General features: G+C 43.7%; 2 protein-coding genes across 2 annotated transcripts in view; one reads left to right on the top strand and one right to left on the bottom strand.

Moving 5' to 3' along the window:
• Positions 1-2,897, bottom strand: part of Hmx (H6 family homeobox) — a 21,220-nt gene extending 18,323 nt beyond the window's left edge. Inside the window, exon 1 of the mRNA XM_080286816.1 lies at positions 2,590-2,897. Coding sequence (XP_080142942.1) covers positions 2,590-2,897 — 308 coding nt within the window. The remainder of the gene's footprint in view (positions 1-2,589) is intronic.
• The window catches only part of LOC145418420 (uncharacterized), a 367,504-nt gene that overhangs the window by 93,663 nt on the left and 256,341 nt on the right, over positions 1-17,500 (top strand). The gene's annotated exons all lie outside the window — the stretch shown is intronic.

Below are 17,500 nucleotides of genomic sequence, written 5' to 3'. Positions count from 1 at the left end.
TTCGTTATTTATGCGTTCGTTATTTCGTTATGCGTTCGTTATTTCGTTATTGATGCGTTCGTTATTTCGTTATTTATGCGTTCTTTATTTCGTTATTTATGCGTTCTTTATTTCGATATTTGTGTTCGTTATTCGTTATTTATGCGCTTGTTATTTCGTTACGCGTTCGTTATTTCGTTATTTATGCGTTCGTTATTTCGTTACTGATGCGTTCTTTATTTCGATATTTGTGTTCGTTATTCGTTAGTCGTTATTTACTCATTCGTTGTTCCTTATTCGTCATTATTCGATATTTCGTTATTCACGGCTTCGTTATTTTTTATTTGTACGTTAATTTTTGTGTACATTCGTTCGTTATTCGTTGTTATTTATTCGTTATTTTATTAATTATTCGTTATTTATGTATTCTTTATTCGTTACTTATTTCATTATTCTGCGTTACTTATTTCTTCGTTATTCATGTATTCGCTATTTACTTCGTTATTTGTGTACATTATTCGTTATGTGTTATTTATGTATTCGTTACCTATTTCGTTATTATGCGTTACTTATTCGTTCGTCATTCGTTATCATTCATTCGTTACTTTGTTATTTATCTGTTCATTATTCGTTATGTATTCGTTATTTATTTCGTTATAGCTCGTTATTCATTCGTCCGTTTTTCGTTTATTCGTTACCTATTCGTTCGTTATTTTTAGTTATTTATTTCGTTGTCTGTTATTCGTCTCTTATTCGTTACCTATTCTTTCGTTATTTTTATTGAATCATTCGTTATTTCGTTATTAGTTATAACATCTGTTCGTTATGCGTTATTTTTACCGTCATTTACTTCGTTATTCGTTATATCTGTTCCTTATTTATATCGTTATTCGTTATTCATAATATATTCGTTATTTATATTGTTATTTATTTCGTTATGCTATTATTATTATTATTATTATTATTACTCGTAGTAGGAGCTGCTGCTGCTGCTGATGATGATGATAATAATAATAATAATAATAATAATAATAATAATCTAAAAAAATAAATAAATAAATAATTACGATAAATAATATGTATATTTTACAAACAACGCACCTAGCAACTTTTCCTTGGCGATTTATGTTTATTAAATGAGCTGAGGTAGAAAATCCCCTACCAATATTTCCTAAGCGATTTTGTTTCCGTATCGTATCAATCTCTCTCTCTCTCTCTCTCTCTCTCATAATTTTTTGGCAATTAAAAACAAAATGAAAGTCTACGGGATTACCACATACATTTTGGAAAACATAGTAATAATAATAATAATAATAATAATAATAATAATAATGATAATAATAATAATAATAATAATAATGATAATAATAATAATAATAATAATAATGATAATAATAATAATAATAATTCATCCATTCATTCATCATCCAATACTGCGTTGCCCTAATAATAATAATAATAATAATAATAATAATAATAGCTAACCAGGAAATTATTCTTGGTAAAATATCGCCAAAAATTATATATATAATAATTCTAGTATATACAAAAGACCGTAACACCTTTAACTAAGTGATTTATTTTTTACTTTATTTTTTCATTTTATCAGGAGACATCGCAACATCTTACTCTCACCGATTTATTTATTTTTTTACTTAAGTACTTATAATTTATTTTTCTTAGCTTTTAATACCGCAACACCCTTCTCTCACCGACTTATTTTTTACTCATCGCCTTCTCGTGACTTAAATTTACTTATAATCGGAAATTTCGGATCAAGAAAGTACTAGAGAATGGAGAATACTTAGACAGCAAAATAAATCACTTAAGCGCAGGTGTTAGGTGGCCGATATAAACTCCTTAAACTTTTACACTAAAGATGTTAGAGAGAGTAAGTTAGAGATAGTAAGTTAGAGATAGTGGGTCAGATAGTGAGTGAGTTAGAGATAGTGAGTGAGTTAGAGATAGTGGGTTAGTTAGAGATAGTGAGCGAGTTAGAGATAGTGGGTGAATTAGAGATAGTCAGTTAGAGATAGTGGGTGAATTAGAGATAGTGAGTTAGGGAAATAAAGAAATAAAATGAGTGAATTAGAGGCAAAGAATGAGAGATAAAGTGAGAGAATTAGAGATAGTGAGATAAAGTGAGAAATAAAACGAATAAAAAGTGAGTTGGAGATAGAGCGAGTGAGCAAGAGATAGAGTGAGTTAGAGAGAGAGAGTGTGTGTTAAAGACAGCGCGAGTGAGGAAGAGATAGTGAGTGAGAGAGAGAGAAAGTTTGCGTTAGAGATAGAGCGAGTGAGGAAGAGAGAGAGAGAGAGAGAGAGAGAGAGAGAGAGAGAGAGAGAGAGAGACTGGGCGATACAGACAGAGTGAGCAAGACAGAAAGAGAGTGAAAAAGAGAGTGAGATAAAATGAGTGACTTAGAGAGAGCGTGCATGCATTACAGACGGAAGTGAGCAAGAGAGAAAGTGAGTGAGTAAGATTGTGAGTGAGTTAGAGAGAGTGTAAGTGAGTAAGATTGTGAGTGAGTGTGAGAGAGACAGGAAGTGAGCGAGTAAGATTTCGAGTTAGTGAGAGTCATTAAGGTCAAAACTGAGCTTGTGACGCACCTGGCAGCAAGGGCATCGTGCTGGGGGGTGAAGCTGAACGGCGAGTCACACGAAGCCTCCTTCTTCGGATCATCGCGACTCAGGATGCTCGAGATACTGAAGGATTTGTGGGCCGCCGGGGAGGTCTTCGGCGAGCTGTTTCCGCTGTCTAGTCCTCTCCCGGGGGTCGGACTGCCCCCCCTGGCGACCTCGGGGGTGCCAGGGTCCACAGGGGCAGGGGAGGGGCGTGGTAGGGGGGAGGGGGACCTGCTAGGGGAGGCTAGGGACGGGCTACCCCTTGTAATAACACTAGTTACCTCGAAGGACATTTTGGTGAGATGGGGGTTAGGCAAACATTCTTACCTTGAGGTCAAGAATTAGATAAACATTCTTGCTTTGAGGTCAAGAATTAGCTACACATTCTTACTTTGAGGTCAAGAATTAGCTACACATTCTTACTTTGAGGTCAAGAATTAGGTAAACATTCTTGCCGCGAGGTCAGGAATTAGATAAACATTCTTGCTTTGAGGTCAAGAATTAATTTAACATTCTTGCTTTGAGGTCAAGAATTAGCTACACATTCTTACTTTGAGGTCAAGAATTAGGTAAACATTCTTGCTCTGAGGTTAAGAATTACTCAAACATTCTTCTACTCAGGTCGAGAATTAGATTAACATTCTTGCTTTGACGTCAAGAATTAGCTATACTTTTTTTTTGTGGGCTTATAATTTGTCTGGGGCTTTAGCGGAACATCCTTACATGAAGTCAAACTAATCCTATCTCAGGGATTTATGCGACGAAGAAATGGCGGAGATTCGCTTATAATATTCTCAAGGATTTATTTGGAAGATGAAAGACATCAGGATTTACCCAAAGAAGGTGATCTGCGTTTTTCAAAAAACTGATAATCAGTTCTTGGAAAATTTCAAAGGGGGGAGGGGGATGACAGGAGCAAGATGAGGGGTAGATAGGTAGGTGGATGGCTTTAGGTGACGGCTGGTTGCGATGGGTTTGAGGTTACGGGGGGTGATGTCGGGGTGGATTTTGGCCTGACAGGGGTGGATATAAGGTCACCCGTATTAGGGCAGGGAGCGGGGTCAAAGAAGGTCACTAGTATGCGCTAAAAAGTCACTCCCACGTCGTCAGTTCCAGAGTTGGATCAGGCTGAATATCTTGACTTAATTAAAGGTGATGACAAGACAAGACACTCCACTTTCTCCGCGACCTCTATGCACAAACTTCTTTGACGTTCCTTGTGCGTTTCTAGGTGAAGGTATCCGTTCTGCCTGGCCTAGAATACCTTGAGGACTTGATGCGGTCGACGGGACAGCTCAGGCGTTGAAGTGACGTGGGATTAACGGAGATCAGGTGACTTGGCGTGGAAAACCAGTCACTCCACTTCCTCCGCGACCTCTATGCACAAATTTCCTTGACGTTCCTTGTGCGTTTCTAGGTGAAGGTATCCGTTCTTCCTGGCCTAGAATACCTTGAGGACTTGATGCGGTCGACGGGACAGCTCAGGCGTTGAAGTGACGTGAGATTTACGGAGATCAGGTGACTTGGAGCGGAAGACCAAAGACGATCACTCCACGACTTAAGGTGCTGTGACGCTAAGGTGACACACTCAACAGACGTGGCTGTAAAGACCTGAGGACTTGCCGTGGTGAAGGAGGACTTGAAGGACGAGATGTAGAGACCTGAAGTAGTGCGGCGATGACCAAAATCACTCGCCCTCTTGATGTGGATTTCCGGAAGATATATGAAACGTAGGCTTGCTTTAGATCTTACTCCCTGACGATGTATAATGACACTCGATGTTTTGATGTGGCGGTGGATTTGACGTGGCTAGTTGTCCACTCCTACTCTTGCGGTGGAGTTGACGGAGCAGCGGAGTTATATGGAGCGGAGCGGAGCAGAGCGCAAAGGCCACGTGGTGTCTCTCTCACAAACTTAAAAGACTCACAATTCGTCCTTCTCACTGTCAAAGTTTCCACGCGAAGGAGCGATGCGGTGAGTCGGGGGTCCTGCCGGCGACTGTGCAATCACCCGTAAAGCGTAGCGCCGATCGTACGCCCAGGTGAGAGAGAGAGAGCGACCAGGTGAAAAACTACACTTATTCCTCCGCTGCCGAGAACGAAGTGGCGATGGAAGTGGAGAAAAAGCGAGCATTTGAGAGCCGTAAGTGGGATGGCCGTATCTCCGCCTACCCAAAGGAATGGCCTCGATCACTGGTCTCGTCTCGCTCTCTTACTGGCTGGCGTGGATCCGGGGGCGGGGCTGCCTCTTCCGCGGGGCCCGGTGATTGGCCTGGCGTTTTGGGAGCCGCCGTATCAAGCCCCACGTGATTGGCTGAGCGGCAAAGTTAATTTCACGCCGTTACAAGTGTAGTCGGTCGGGTAAGTGCAGCAGGCGACACCTCCCGCTGACGTGGCGCTGGATTGGGGCGCGATCTCTGAATAATTTATGGAGGGATCGCACACACACACACCAAGTCAAGATGGCCAGGGTGTGATACCGCTACCGATGTGCTGGGGGGAGGGGTCGCCGGGCAGGGGGGAGGCAGGAGGGGGGCTCTATAAGCAGGGGAGACAGGGAGGGAGGTAGGGGGTATCCTTAAAGAGGGAGGGGGTGATGGAGGGATCGTTGGTAGGAGGAGGGATGGGGTAATGGAGGGGTGGCTGGTAAGGGGAGATGGAGGGGGCTTCTGTAGGGGGTATGGAGGGGGTGGGGTATCCTGTAGGGGGGGAGGGGGTCTAATACTCCAATACACAGTGCTATATATCAGGGTCTGGGCCGCTCCAAAGTCCTCTCCTTGTTGGTGGGTTTTTCGTCGTTACTTCAGGGGGTTTGTGGAAGTATGCTGGAACGCTGTACTGCTTACCTTACTGCTGTTACTGCTACTGCTGTCTGCTACTACTGGTGTTAGCGCCGAAGTGGTGACATGAGGAGGTGTATGGTATTAGGAGGACTACTGGGACTTGGGGAACGGATGTTAAGCGTATGCCCAGAGTTGAACACATAAAAAAACAAATAATAATAATAATAATCATCATCATCATCATCAACATAATCTAATCCTGTGTTTCTCCATGAGTAGCATAGGAGTCCGGGGCTAGGCAAGTTGGTCCTGACATTTAAGATGAGTGACCAGCCTCACTCATCCCTGAGTGGCATTACGTGAGCAATAAACCCCAACCACCTCTTGGATATAAACCTACACAGGCTCAATCCGATTGGAGCGCCTTAATTACCCACTAAACCACCAGGCGCCATAATTTGGTTATATGGTTACCACCCAGCGTATTAAATGGTTTCCTAGTGTAGACGAAACCATTTGGCTTGTCACTCAGTGTACAGTCACAAGAAGACAGTAGGAAGAGGAAAGAATGAAGGAAAGAAAGAAGAGGAAGGAAGGGAGGAAAGGGCAGTCACCCAAGAGCAGCACTACATCGAGTGAGTGGATGGTGAGCGCCCACACCTACCACTGATAATAATAATGAAATTAATAATAATCATAATAATAGTAATAATAATAATAATAATAATAATAATAATAATAATAATAATAATGCCAATACTCACAATTTGCCGCCATCATCATCATCATCATCATCATCATCATCACTCTCTGAAAATAAAACAAGCTAATAAAAACACAATTCCTTTTCTTCCTCCCTTCCTCCTCTCTCAACTATGGAGAGAGAGAGAGAGAGAGAACGGAGGAAGTAAGGAATCAAGGAAGTGAATTTTCTCACACTGTAAAAGAGGAAGTGTGATGTAGGTAGGTAGGTAAGAAGGAAGGAAGGAAGGAAGGAAGGAAGGAAAGAAGGAAGGAAGGATGGATGGAAGGAAGGAAGGAAAGAAGGAAGGTAGGTAGGTAGGTAGGCAGGTAATAGGTAGGTAGGCAGGTAAGTAGGTAGGTAGGCAGGTATGTATGTATGTATGTATGTATGTAGGTAGGTAGGTAGGGAAGGAGGGAGGGAAAGAAATAGAGAGGGAGGAAGGAGGGAAGGAAGGAAGGAATGCGAAGGATGGATGGATGGATAACTGAAAGGAAGGAAGGAGGGAGGGAGGGAGGGAGGGAGGGAGGGAGGGAGGGAGGGAGGGAGGAAGGAAGGAAGGAAGGAGGGAGGGAGGGAGGAAGGAAGGAAGCAAAGATTGAAGAAAGATGGAAAAACGGAAGATCAGAGAGAGAGAGAGAGAGAGAGAGAGAGAGAGATGTACTTAAATACTTAAACAGCTTATACCGGTCTTAACACACACACACACACACACACACACACACACACACACGAGCTAAATATGTGGGTAACAATTATGCAGTGAAAAATAATAACTAATAATAATAATAATAATAATAATAATAATAATAATAATAATAATAATAACAATAATCATTTCTCAAACACTGATATTGTACTTTTCCTTACATACCTGATATTATTATTATTATTATTATTATTATTATTGTTAATATTATTATTATTATTATGGTGGTGGTAGTAGTAGTAGTAGCAGCAGCAGTTATTTTTTTTTTTATTATTATTATTATTATGATTATTATTTAAGACATCTATCGATATATTTTACTTCTTAGTCATCCTGTATTCTCGCCAGTTCCTCAACACCTCTTCCTTGGCGATTTAGTTTATGGATATGGCAGGTTAATATCCTTGTGTACCTTGTGTGTGAGATGGGGGGGAGGGCAGTGAAATGGCGGGGGACGGCGACATGGAGGCGATTTGTTTGTGGCCACCCCTTACGGGATGAAGGCGTCTGACAAAAGACAGATAGATAGACATTATTTAAGAAGAATAAGGCGACTGACGAGGACAGTAAGGTTTAATAAAATAAATCGCTTAGGAAGAGGTGTAAAGGAGCTTTATGCTGAGTATGGCGAAATTGGAAAGATTTATTTAACACAGAGGAGGACAGTATGGTGTAATAAGGAAAATAAATCGTTTGGGAAAAGGTGTTAAGGAGCTTTATGTAGAGCAGGTGTCAAACTCACGGCAGGCGAGATGATAAGAGGTAGAAAATTCACATTCCTTTTTATTCATAGTATCAGAGACGGAAAATCTACCCCATGTATATGCCAATCCATGCTGCTGGCCTGGTGAAGTATTTATGTCTGTGACGCTGGGTGGTAACCATATCACCAAACTATACGTGCTCCCTACGTGTCAACAAGTGGGTTGGTGGAGGGTTAGTGCCCCTCCCTGTAAAACAAATAGCTCAAAGTCACATGGCCACCCCTTATGGGATTATGGCGTCAGGCAATAGATAGATAGATAGATAGATTAAAGAGTCGTTGTCTGGGATGAAGAAGAAATGCAAGGACCGAACCAATATTACTGACAAACACTTAAATGGAGACAAACTTGTGGAACAAAAATAATATTGTAGTGTAGTAGATTATCAAGTCAAAGATGGGAGTTCATTCATTCATTCATTGCCAGACGCCATGTATCCCAAACGGGGTGGCCAAGGGCTTAGAGTTAATTGTTTTAAGATGGGAGTTGCATGATTATATATATATATATAGCATTCTAGTCTATGTTTTTGTATGTACCTGTCTGAACAAAATCAATCGCCTATGTTTCAAAATTCAAATGAGTCTACATTCTATAATAAACTGTAGCCTCAGATCAATGCATACTGACACATAAACCTTTTCCATCATAAGTGTCGCTGTTAAAAAAAAATTACATACTCAAAAATCACTAACTCAAAAAACGTAGGTTATTTCTGACAAGCCATTTAGTCCTCGTAATAAGCTGTAAACATCAGTCTTGCAAACATCTATCTATTCCTATTGCCAGACGCCTCAAGCCCGTTCGGGGTGGCCACAAACAAATCGCCTCCACGTAGCCCTGTCCCCCGCCATTTCAGTGCCCCGCTCCCAACTCACACACCCCTCTCTCATAAATCACACACGAATATATCTTTGCTGGCACCCCTAATGTAAAGTATGGAGAAATTGGAAGGATATATGTAACAGAAAGGAATAGTGTAATAAGCAAAATGAATCGCTTGGAAAAAGGTGTTAGGAAGCCGGGATGGACTGATAGACCCTTCGTGATCTGACTCGCCCCTCCACTTGACCCCTGACCTCCGACCCGCCTTAACCCACTGATCGCCGAGGTCAGCACAGGTCACGAGGGATGAATAAAGATAGATAGATAGACAGACAGATAGATACAATTATATAGATAAATGGATAGAAAGATAGACAGACAGATAGACAGATAGATAAACAGATCTATGTCTACCTGTCTATCTATTTAAACTACCAATCCACCTATCTATCTATCTATCTATCTATCTATCCATTCCATCTATATCTATGTCTAATCTATCTATCTATCTATCCATTCCATCTATATCTATCTGTCTAATATACCTTACTATCTATCTATCCATTCCATCTATATCTATCTGTCTAATATACCTTACTATCTATCTATCTATCTATCCATTCCATCTATATCTATGTCTAATATACCTTACTATCTAATCAATCAATCCATCTATCTATCTACCTATCCATTCCATCTATATCTATCTGTCTAATATACCTTACCATCTATCTATCTATCTATCTACCCCCATCATTACCATTAAGTACCATCAGCGGTTCATCGCCTGGCTACCCTTCTCATAAGCACCTACGGGGAGGGGAGGGGAGGGGAGGGAAAGGAGAGAGGGAGGGGAGAAAGAGGAATGAATAGGAGTGAAATAGATCGATCGATAGATGGAGATAGATATAGATAGATAGATGGCTATATACAAGCAGAGAGAGAGAGAGAGAGAGAGAGAGAGAGAGAGGAGTGAAGTAAAGGCGAAGTGAAGGAAGAGAGAGAGGGAAGGGGGAGGGGGGGAAATGGAGCGAGAGAGAGTGAGAGAGAGAGAGGGGGGGGAAGAAATGGCTGTGAATGAGGGTAAGGAAGATGAGGGGATTGTGTGTGTGTGTGTGTGTGTGTGTGTGTGTGTGTGTGTGTGTGTGTGTGTGTGTGAGAGAGAGAGAGAGAGAGAGAGAATTTTCCTTCAGTCCGTATTCTCGTTCGGTAAGGAAGCTCCCTAACACCTCTTCCTTACCGATTTATTTCTGGTTCTGCTGCGTTACTATATTCTTGTGTGTTATTCAGGAAGCTTACTAACACCTCTTCCTTAGCGATTTATTCCTGATTCTGCTCCGATATGAGGCTAGACAAGTTTGTCCTGACATTTAAGATGAGAGTGACCAGCCTCACTCATCCCTGAGTGGCATTACATGAGCAATCAACCCCAACCATCCCTTGGATATAAACCTTCACCGGCTCAATCCGTCTGGAGCGCCATAATTACCCACTAAACCAACAGGCGCCAAATTTTGGTTATATGGTTACCACCCAGCGTAGTAAATGGTTTCCTGGTGTACAGGAAACCATTTGGCTTGTCACTCAGTGTAGAGTCACCCACATGCAGAAGGAAGAGGAAAGAATGAAGGAAAGAAAGACAAAAGAGGGAGTGTAAAGTCACCCACAGGCAGAAGGAAGAGGAAAGAATGAAGGAAAGAAAGACAAAAGAGGGAGTGTAAAGTCACCCACAGGCAGAAGGAAGAGGAAAGAATGAAGGAAAGAAAGACAGAAGAGGGAGTGTAAAGTCACCCGTAGGCAGAAGGAAGAGGAAAGAATGAAGGAAAGAAAGACAGAAGAGGGAGTGTAAAGTCACCCACAGGCGAAGAGGAAAGAATGAAGGAAAGAAAGACAGAAGAGGGAGTGTAAAGTCACCCGTAGGCAGAAGGAAGAGGAAAGAATGAAGGAAAGAAAGACAGAAGAGGGAGTGTAAAGTCACCCACAGGCAGAAGGAAGAGGAAAGAATGAAGGAAAGAAAGACAGAAGAGGGAGTGTAAAGTCACCCACAGGCAGAAGGAAGAGGAAAGAATGAAGGAAAGACAGAAGAGGGAGTGTAAAGTCACCCACAGGCAGAAGGAAGAGGAAAGAATGAAGGAAAGAAAGACAGAAGAGGATGGAAGGAAAGAAGGATGGAGGAGAGGAAAGGGCAGACACCTGAGAGCAGCACTACATCAAGTGAGTGGATGGTGTGTGCCCCCACCTATTATTAGGTAGGTGTCTGCCCTTTCCTCTCTCCCACCCTTCTTGCCTTCCATCCTCTTCTGTCTTTCTTTCCTTCATTCTTTCCTCTTCGCCTGTGGGTGACTTTACACTCCCTCTTCTGTCTTTCTTTCCTTCATTCTTTCCTCTTCGCCTGTGGGTGACTTTACACTCCCTCTTCTGTCTTTCTTTCCTTCATTCTTTCCTCTTCCTTCTGCCTACGGGTGACTTTACACTCCCTCTTCTGTCTTTCTTTCCTTCATTCTTTCCTCTTCCTTCTGCCTATGGGTGACTTTACGCTCCCTCTTCTGTCTTTCTTTCCTTCATTCTTTCCTCTTCCTTCTGCCTGTGGGTGACTTTACACTCCCTCTTCTGTCTTTCTTTCCTTCATTCTTTCCTCTTCCTTCTGCCTGCGGGTAACTTTAACCTCCCTCTTCTGTCTTTCTTTCCTTCATTCTTTCCTCTTCCTTCTGCCTGTGGGTGACTTTACACTCCCTCTTCTGTCTTTCTTTCCTTCATTCTTTCCTCTTCCTTCTGCCTGTGGGTGACTTTACACTCCCTCTTCTGTCTTTCTTTCCTTCATTCTTTCCTCTTCCTTCTGCCTCTGGGTGACTTTACACTCCCTCTTCTGTCTTTCTTTCCCTCATTCTTTTCTCGTCCCCACCTACCTAATAATAATAACAACAATAATAATAATAGCTGTAGAAACAGTTATAGATATTCTCAGCTAATTCCCAGCCTGGAAAACAAAAATAATAATAATAATTCTAATTAATCCCACCAAAACTGCCCATCGCTCTCTAAATGAAGTCATCCATGGCGGTAAAAAGGGACACATGTTATCCCCTGTGAGTACCCATTTACCCTCCCCCCCTTCCTGTGTGTGTGTGTGTGTGTGTGTGTGTGTGTGTGTGTGTGTGTGTGTGTGTGTGTGTGTTATCCTCCCTCCCTCCAGTATTGCCCTTTCCTCATGTTATTTTTTTCTTTTTATTTTTTTCTCCTCCTATTTTCCCCTCCCCTCTCAAATGATGGGGGATTACCGCATCAATATACCCTGCGTCACTTGGATGGTCGTTTAATAGACTCTCAAATTCCCCGCCACCTGGCACCCTCCCGCCTCGACCACTCTTGCCATACCACGCTCCCCTTCTTATTTAAACCATCCCTTGGCATATCCACGTCCCTAATGTAGTCCAATCACTTCTTGCACACCTAAAATTTCATCCAATACGTGTGAAATGGGGAGAAATTGGTGATATATGGGCAGGAAATGGGACTGAAATCGTGAAATGGGAGGGTGCGAGCGCCATACCTCCCTACACAAACAAATGACAGTCCATGCCCCATATTGTGTGGTGCGGTGGTGCCACATCTCACCACATCCTCCCCCCCCCCCTAAACGCATCCAAACCATTAACTCTTGTAATTGCGTTTAAGTTCACTGCTTATCCGCTCAATCGCCAATTCACACGCGCTAAGGGAGAGACTGCGGGCACGTGCTTGGGGGTAGATGACTTGGATAAGGTACATGTGGCAACGCTGTGATTGTTGACATTGTGAGGTTAAAACAGTGGTTAATTGTGTACACGCATAATACACACATACATCACACACACACACACACACACACACACACACACACACACACACACACACTTTCTCTCTCTCCATCTCTCTGCGTGTGTGTGTGTGTGTGTGTGTGTGTGAGAGAGAGAGAGAGAGAGAATAGTGTGTACGTGCGTTTGGGGTAAGTGTATGTGCGTGTGTGCGAATGTGTGATTATGTGTGTATGTACGTTTATGACACCTACACAATATAATAAGTAAATGCACCACAATTTTGCCCCTGTGTGCGTGTATGTGTGTGTGTGTGTGTGTGTGTGTGTGTGTGTGTGTGTGTGTGTGTGTGTACTAGTTCTCATGCATTCTCTCTCCTTCTCTCTCTCATTATCTTTATTTCCTCTCTCTTCTCTCCTTCCCTCTCCCTCCCCCTCTCTAGTTCCTATCTCCCCTCACCCCTCCTCTCTCCATCTCCTCCCCTCTTCCATTCCCTCCCTCCCATTCTCACCTCTTTCTCCCCTTTACCTCCCCTCTCTCTCCCATTTTTCCCTCCCTTCTCCCCTTCCTTCTTCCCTTCCTCCCTCCCTCTCCCTCTCTCCTCTCTCCTCCCTTCCTCCCATGCTTCCTTCCCTCCCCCTCTCTCATTTCCTCCCTCCCTCTCCCACTCTCATTTTCTCCCTCCCTCCCTCCCATACTTCCTACCTTTTCTCCCTCCCTCCCTTCCCTCCTTCCTTCCCTCCCTCTCTCCTATTCTTACCCTCCTCCTCCCCTCCCTCCTATTCTTCCCTCCCTACCTCCCTCTCATTTTCTCCCTCTCTCCCTCCCTCTCTCCCATTCCTATCACCCTCCTCCCCTCCCTCCCTCCCTCCCCCTCGTATCATTTTCATCTTCCCTCCCTCCTATTCTTTCCTCCTCCCTCCCTCCCTCCGTCCCTCCCTGTCGTGTCGTGTGGAGGGCAGGTAAGGGGCGGGCTACGATACCAGGTAATTGCAGGTAATTTGTATCTCTTTATCAAGGACTCACCTGGGCAAGTGACCCCGCCCTACCCACTGCCTCTCGCTCCACTCCACATCTTTCCACCTCACTCCACTTCACTCCACTTACCATCTCCACTCCTCTCCACATCATTCCATTCCACTCCACTCCACTTAACATCTCCACTCTACCCAAATCCACATCTCCACTCTACTTGAACTAAGCAATTTCGTGTACGCAGAGGAGTAGGATAAATCGCTTAGGAAAATGCGTTACGCAGCCCTTAATGCGACGAGAATGCGCCCCCCCCTCTATCTACCTATCTATATCTATCTCTATGTAACCAGTTCTCTCTCTCTCTCTCTCTCTCTCTTAACAAGAAGAACGCAGGATCAGAATCAAAATAATAATAATAATAATAACAATAATAATAATAATAATAATGAATTATTTTACTACTTCTACTATTATTATTATTATTATTATTATTATCATCATCATTACTATTACTATTATTATTAGTCACCTCTGATCCTGAGTTCGTGTTGTAGTTAATTACTGTGTTAGGGTGCCGTGAGAGAGAGAGAGAGAGAGAGAGTGAACGAAAGCAAGTGGGAGTGAGCGAAGCAATATGGCTGTGAGGATAACACGATAACTTTCAATTAACTTGATGATTCCACCTTAATTCCCTAAAATCAACATACCTGGGCCACACCCTTGAGGGGCGGGGGGGGCTGACACCTCCCCCCACCCCTCCAGCCCCCCTACCCTACCCCCACACCCTCCTCTTCAACTCCTTCCCCTCCTCCCCTCTCCTCTCTCTCTCTCTCTCTCTCTCTCTCTCTCTCTCTCAGGATATACAGGCAGACAGACAGACAATAAATAAGATTTGTAAAGGTAGATTGACACTAGAATATGATGCTAGTCACGAAGAAGTGCCTTGGGAATGTAGAGCCGTAGCATTGCCGTCTCTTCCTACTTAAATGCGTAAATAGGACTATACAATGTAGTAGTAGTAGTAGTAGTAGTAGTAGTAGTAGTAGTAGTAGTGGTGGTGGTGGTGGTGGTGGTAGCGTCAGGTTCATCTAAACGTGAACCCAGTGGACTGCAGGCTGAAGTTACCCTCCTCCTGCAATCCACCATCGTCCTTTTGGGGATAGGGAGGGAGTTGAGGGACGTGTGTATAACCAGAAAGAAGTGGAGTGGAGTGGAGTGGAGTGGAGTGGAGGGGAGGGGAGGGGAGTGGAGAGAAGTGGAGTGGAGTGGAGTGGAGGGGAGGGGAGGGGAGGGGAGAGAAGTGGAGTGGAGTGGAGTGGAGAGAAGTGGAGAGGAGAGAAGTGCAGTGGAGTGGAGTGGAGTACAGTGGAGTGGAGTGGAGTGGAGTGGAGTGGAGTGGAGTGGAGTGGAGCGCAGTGGAGTGGAGTGGAGCGCAGTGGAGTGGAGTGGAGTGGAGTGGAGTGGAGTGGAGTGGAGTGGAGCGCAGTGGAGTGGAGTGGAGTGCAGTGGAGTGGAGTGGAGTGGAGTGCAGTGGAGTGGAGTGGAGTGGAGTGGAGTGGAGTGGAGTGGAGTGGAGTGGAGTGGAGTGGAGTGTGTTCAGATGTAGTGTAATAATTTCTCTCTTTTATTTTGTTTTTGTTTTTCTTGGAAGGAACACCTTTGCGTGTTGCTGGCCTTGGGTTCCTTCTTCCTTGCAGATAAAATAACCTCCTAATTAGCGTGCTCACGTGTACTTATCTTGCTAATTAGTGTGCTCAGGTGTAATTCATAAGCCACACCTGTTCATTGTAAACTACCTCCTATGCTGACCTCAATTAAGCAGCGTAATTAGCATAGAACACGAAGGCAGGTGAGAGAGAGGTGTGAGGGTAATTACTGTAATGACCCCTACACACACACACGCACACACACAAACATACACACACACACACACACACATACATACACACTCTATCATTCTTTCTCTTATAAAACCATTTACTTAGACTCATTCCCCTTACACACACACACACACACACACACACACACACACACACACACGTCCATATACAAGTTCAGGATCAGTTAAGGAAGCTCTCTAACACCTCTTCCTAAGCGATTTATTTTGCTTATTACACCTGACTGTCCTCTTCTGTGTTACGTAAATCCTTCCAACATAAATAAATAAGGATATTAACCAGCCATATCCAAAAATAAATCGCTAAGGAAGAGGTGTTAAGGGTGAGGGTGAGGGGGGGTGGGGGGGTGAGGGTGAAGAGCCATCAATCCTCACCCTAACCTTAATTAGAGTACGTACACACACACACACACACACACACACACACAATCTCATTAAGCAGCGCCCACACCCACTCAGCCACACACGCACATACATTCTCGCTAAAACGCACACACTCATGCTCTCACACGCACATGGAGTCAAATACCTACACAGTAATTAGGTACACACATAAATTAAACCTACACGCACATAATACAGTATGGTCGTAAGCACGCGCACACACACACACACACACACACACACACACACACACACACACACACACACACACACACAATCTCCATAATTAGACAGACAGATAGACAGATAGATAGACAAAATGAAATAGACAAATATATATACAAATGGATAGATAGATAGATAGATAGATAGATAGACAGATAGATAGACAAATAGATGATGTTCAGTTATTCAATCGAGAAATAAGGTAGATATGGGATTCTCTCTCTCTCTCTCTCTATCTATCTATCTATCTATCAACCTCAAATCTTCCTTTCTTTCCTTTTCACCTTCCTCTCTCTCTCTCTCTCTCTAATCTCAAATCTTCCTTTCTCTCCTTTTAACCTCTCTCTCTCTCTCTTTCTCCCTCTCTCTCTCTCTATCTCTCTAACCTCAAATCTTCCTTTCTCTCCTTTTAACCTCTCTCTCTCTCTTTCTCCCTCTCTCTCTCTCTAACCTCAAATCTTCCTTTCTCTCCTTTTAACCTCTCTCTCTCTCTCTCTCTCTCAACCTCAAATCTTCCTTTCTCTCCTTTTAACCTCTCTCTCTCTCTCTCTCTCTCTCTCAACCTCAAATCTTCCTTTCTCTCCTTTTAACCTCTCTCTCTCTCTCTTTCTCCCTCTCTCTCTCTCTCCCTAACCTCAAATCTTCCTTTCTCTCCTTTTCACCTTCCTCTCTCTCTCTCTCTCTCTCTCTCTCTCTCTCTCTCTCTCTCTCTCTCTCTCTCTCTAACCTCAAATCTTCCTTTCTCTCCTTTTAACCTCTCTCTCTCTCTCTCTCTCTATCTCTCTCTCTAACCTCAAATCTTCCTTCCTCTCCTTTTAACCTCTCTCTCTCTCTCTCTCTCTCTCAACCTCAAATCTTCCTTCCTCTCCTTTTAACCTCTCTCTCTCTCTCTCTCTCTCTCTCTCTCTCTCTCTCTCTCTCTCTCTCTCAACCTCAAATCTTCCTTTCTTTCCTTTTAACCTCTCTCTCTCTCTTTCTCCCTCTCTCTCTCTCTAACCTCAAATCTTCCTTTCTCTCCTTTTAACCTCTCTCTCTCTCTCAACCTCAAATCTTCCTTTCTCTCCTTTTAACCTCTCTCTCTCTCTTTTTCCCTCTCTCTCTCTCTCTCAACCTCAAATCTTCCTTCCTCTCCTTTTAACCTCTCTCTCTCTCTCTCTCTCTCTCAGCGCCATTAACTAATAGGACAATAAAGAGGAGGTAAATTTCGTCCACCGACACCGTAATAAATAGTAATGCTGGTAACTGCTATGCTGCATGAGAGGGAGGGAGGGGAGGGGCGGGGGAGGGAGAGGGGGGAGGAAAATGAAGGGGAGGGGAGGGGAAGGGGGAGGGAGTGAAAGGATAGGGCGAAGATGGAGGGAGGGAGGAGCTGAAGGGAGAGGGAAGGGGAAGGGGAGGGGGAGGGGAGGAGTAAGTGGGAGGGAGAGAGGGGAACAGATGGGAAAGTGGAGGGGAGGGGAGGAGTGAGAGAGGAGGGGAGGGGAGGGAGGAGGATGGGGAGTGAGTAGGGGAGAAGGGGAGATAAAAGGAAGAGGGGGAGAGGAGGGAGAGAGAGAGAGGTAAGTAGAAAGGATGAAAAATGGAGGGAAGGAGCCAAGAATAATGTGTGATCGTATAGTAATGTTTTTATCTCAAGTCACCACTTTGGCACGAATACGCACCGTCCATACTGAATACATGCTGGAGCTGCCCGGTGTGATGGTATTAGAGACAGTGGATACTCTCTCTCTCTCTCTCTCTCTCACCACACACTCCCTCACCCCATCTTTCTCTCTCTCTCTCTTTCTCTCTCTCTCACC

Source organism: Coenobita brevimanus, chromosome 114, assembly GCF_032717465.1.
Source record: "Coenobita brevimanus isolate Jiangsu-jjx chromosome 114, ASM3271746v2, whole genome shotgun sequence".
NCBI classification, from domain to species: Eukaryota; Metazoa; Arthropoda; class Malacostraca; order Decapoda; family Coenobitidae; genus Coenobita; species Coenobita brevimanus.
Note: the sequence above shows the minus strand (reverse complement) of the source record. Positions and strands in the feature narration are given on the sequence as shown.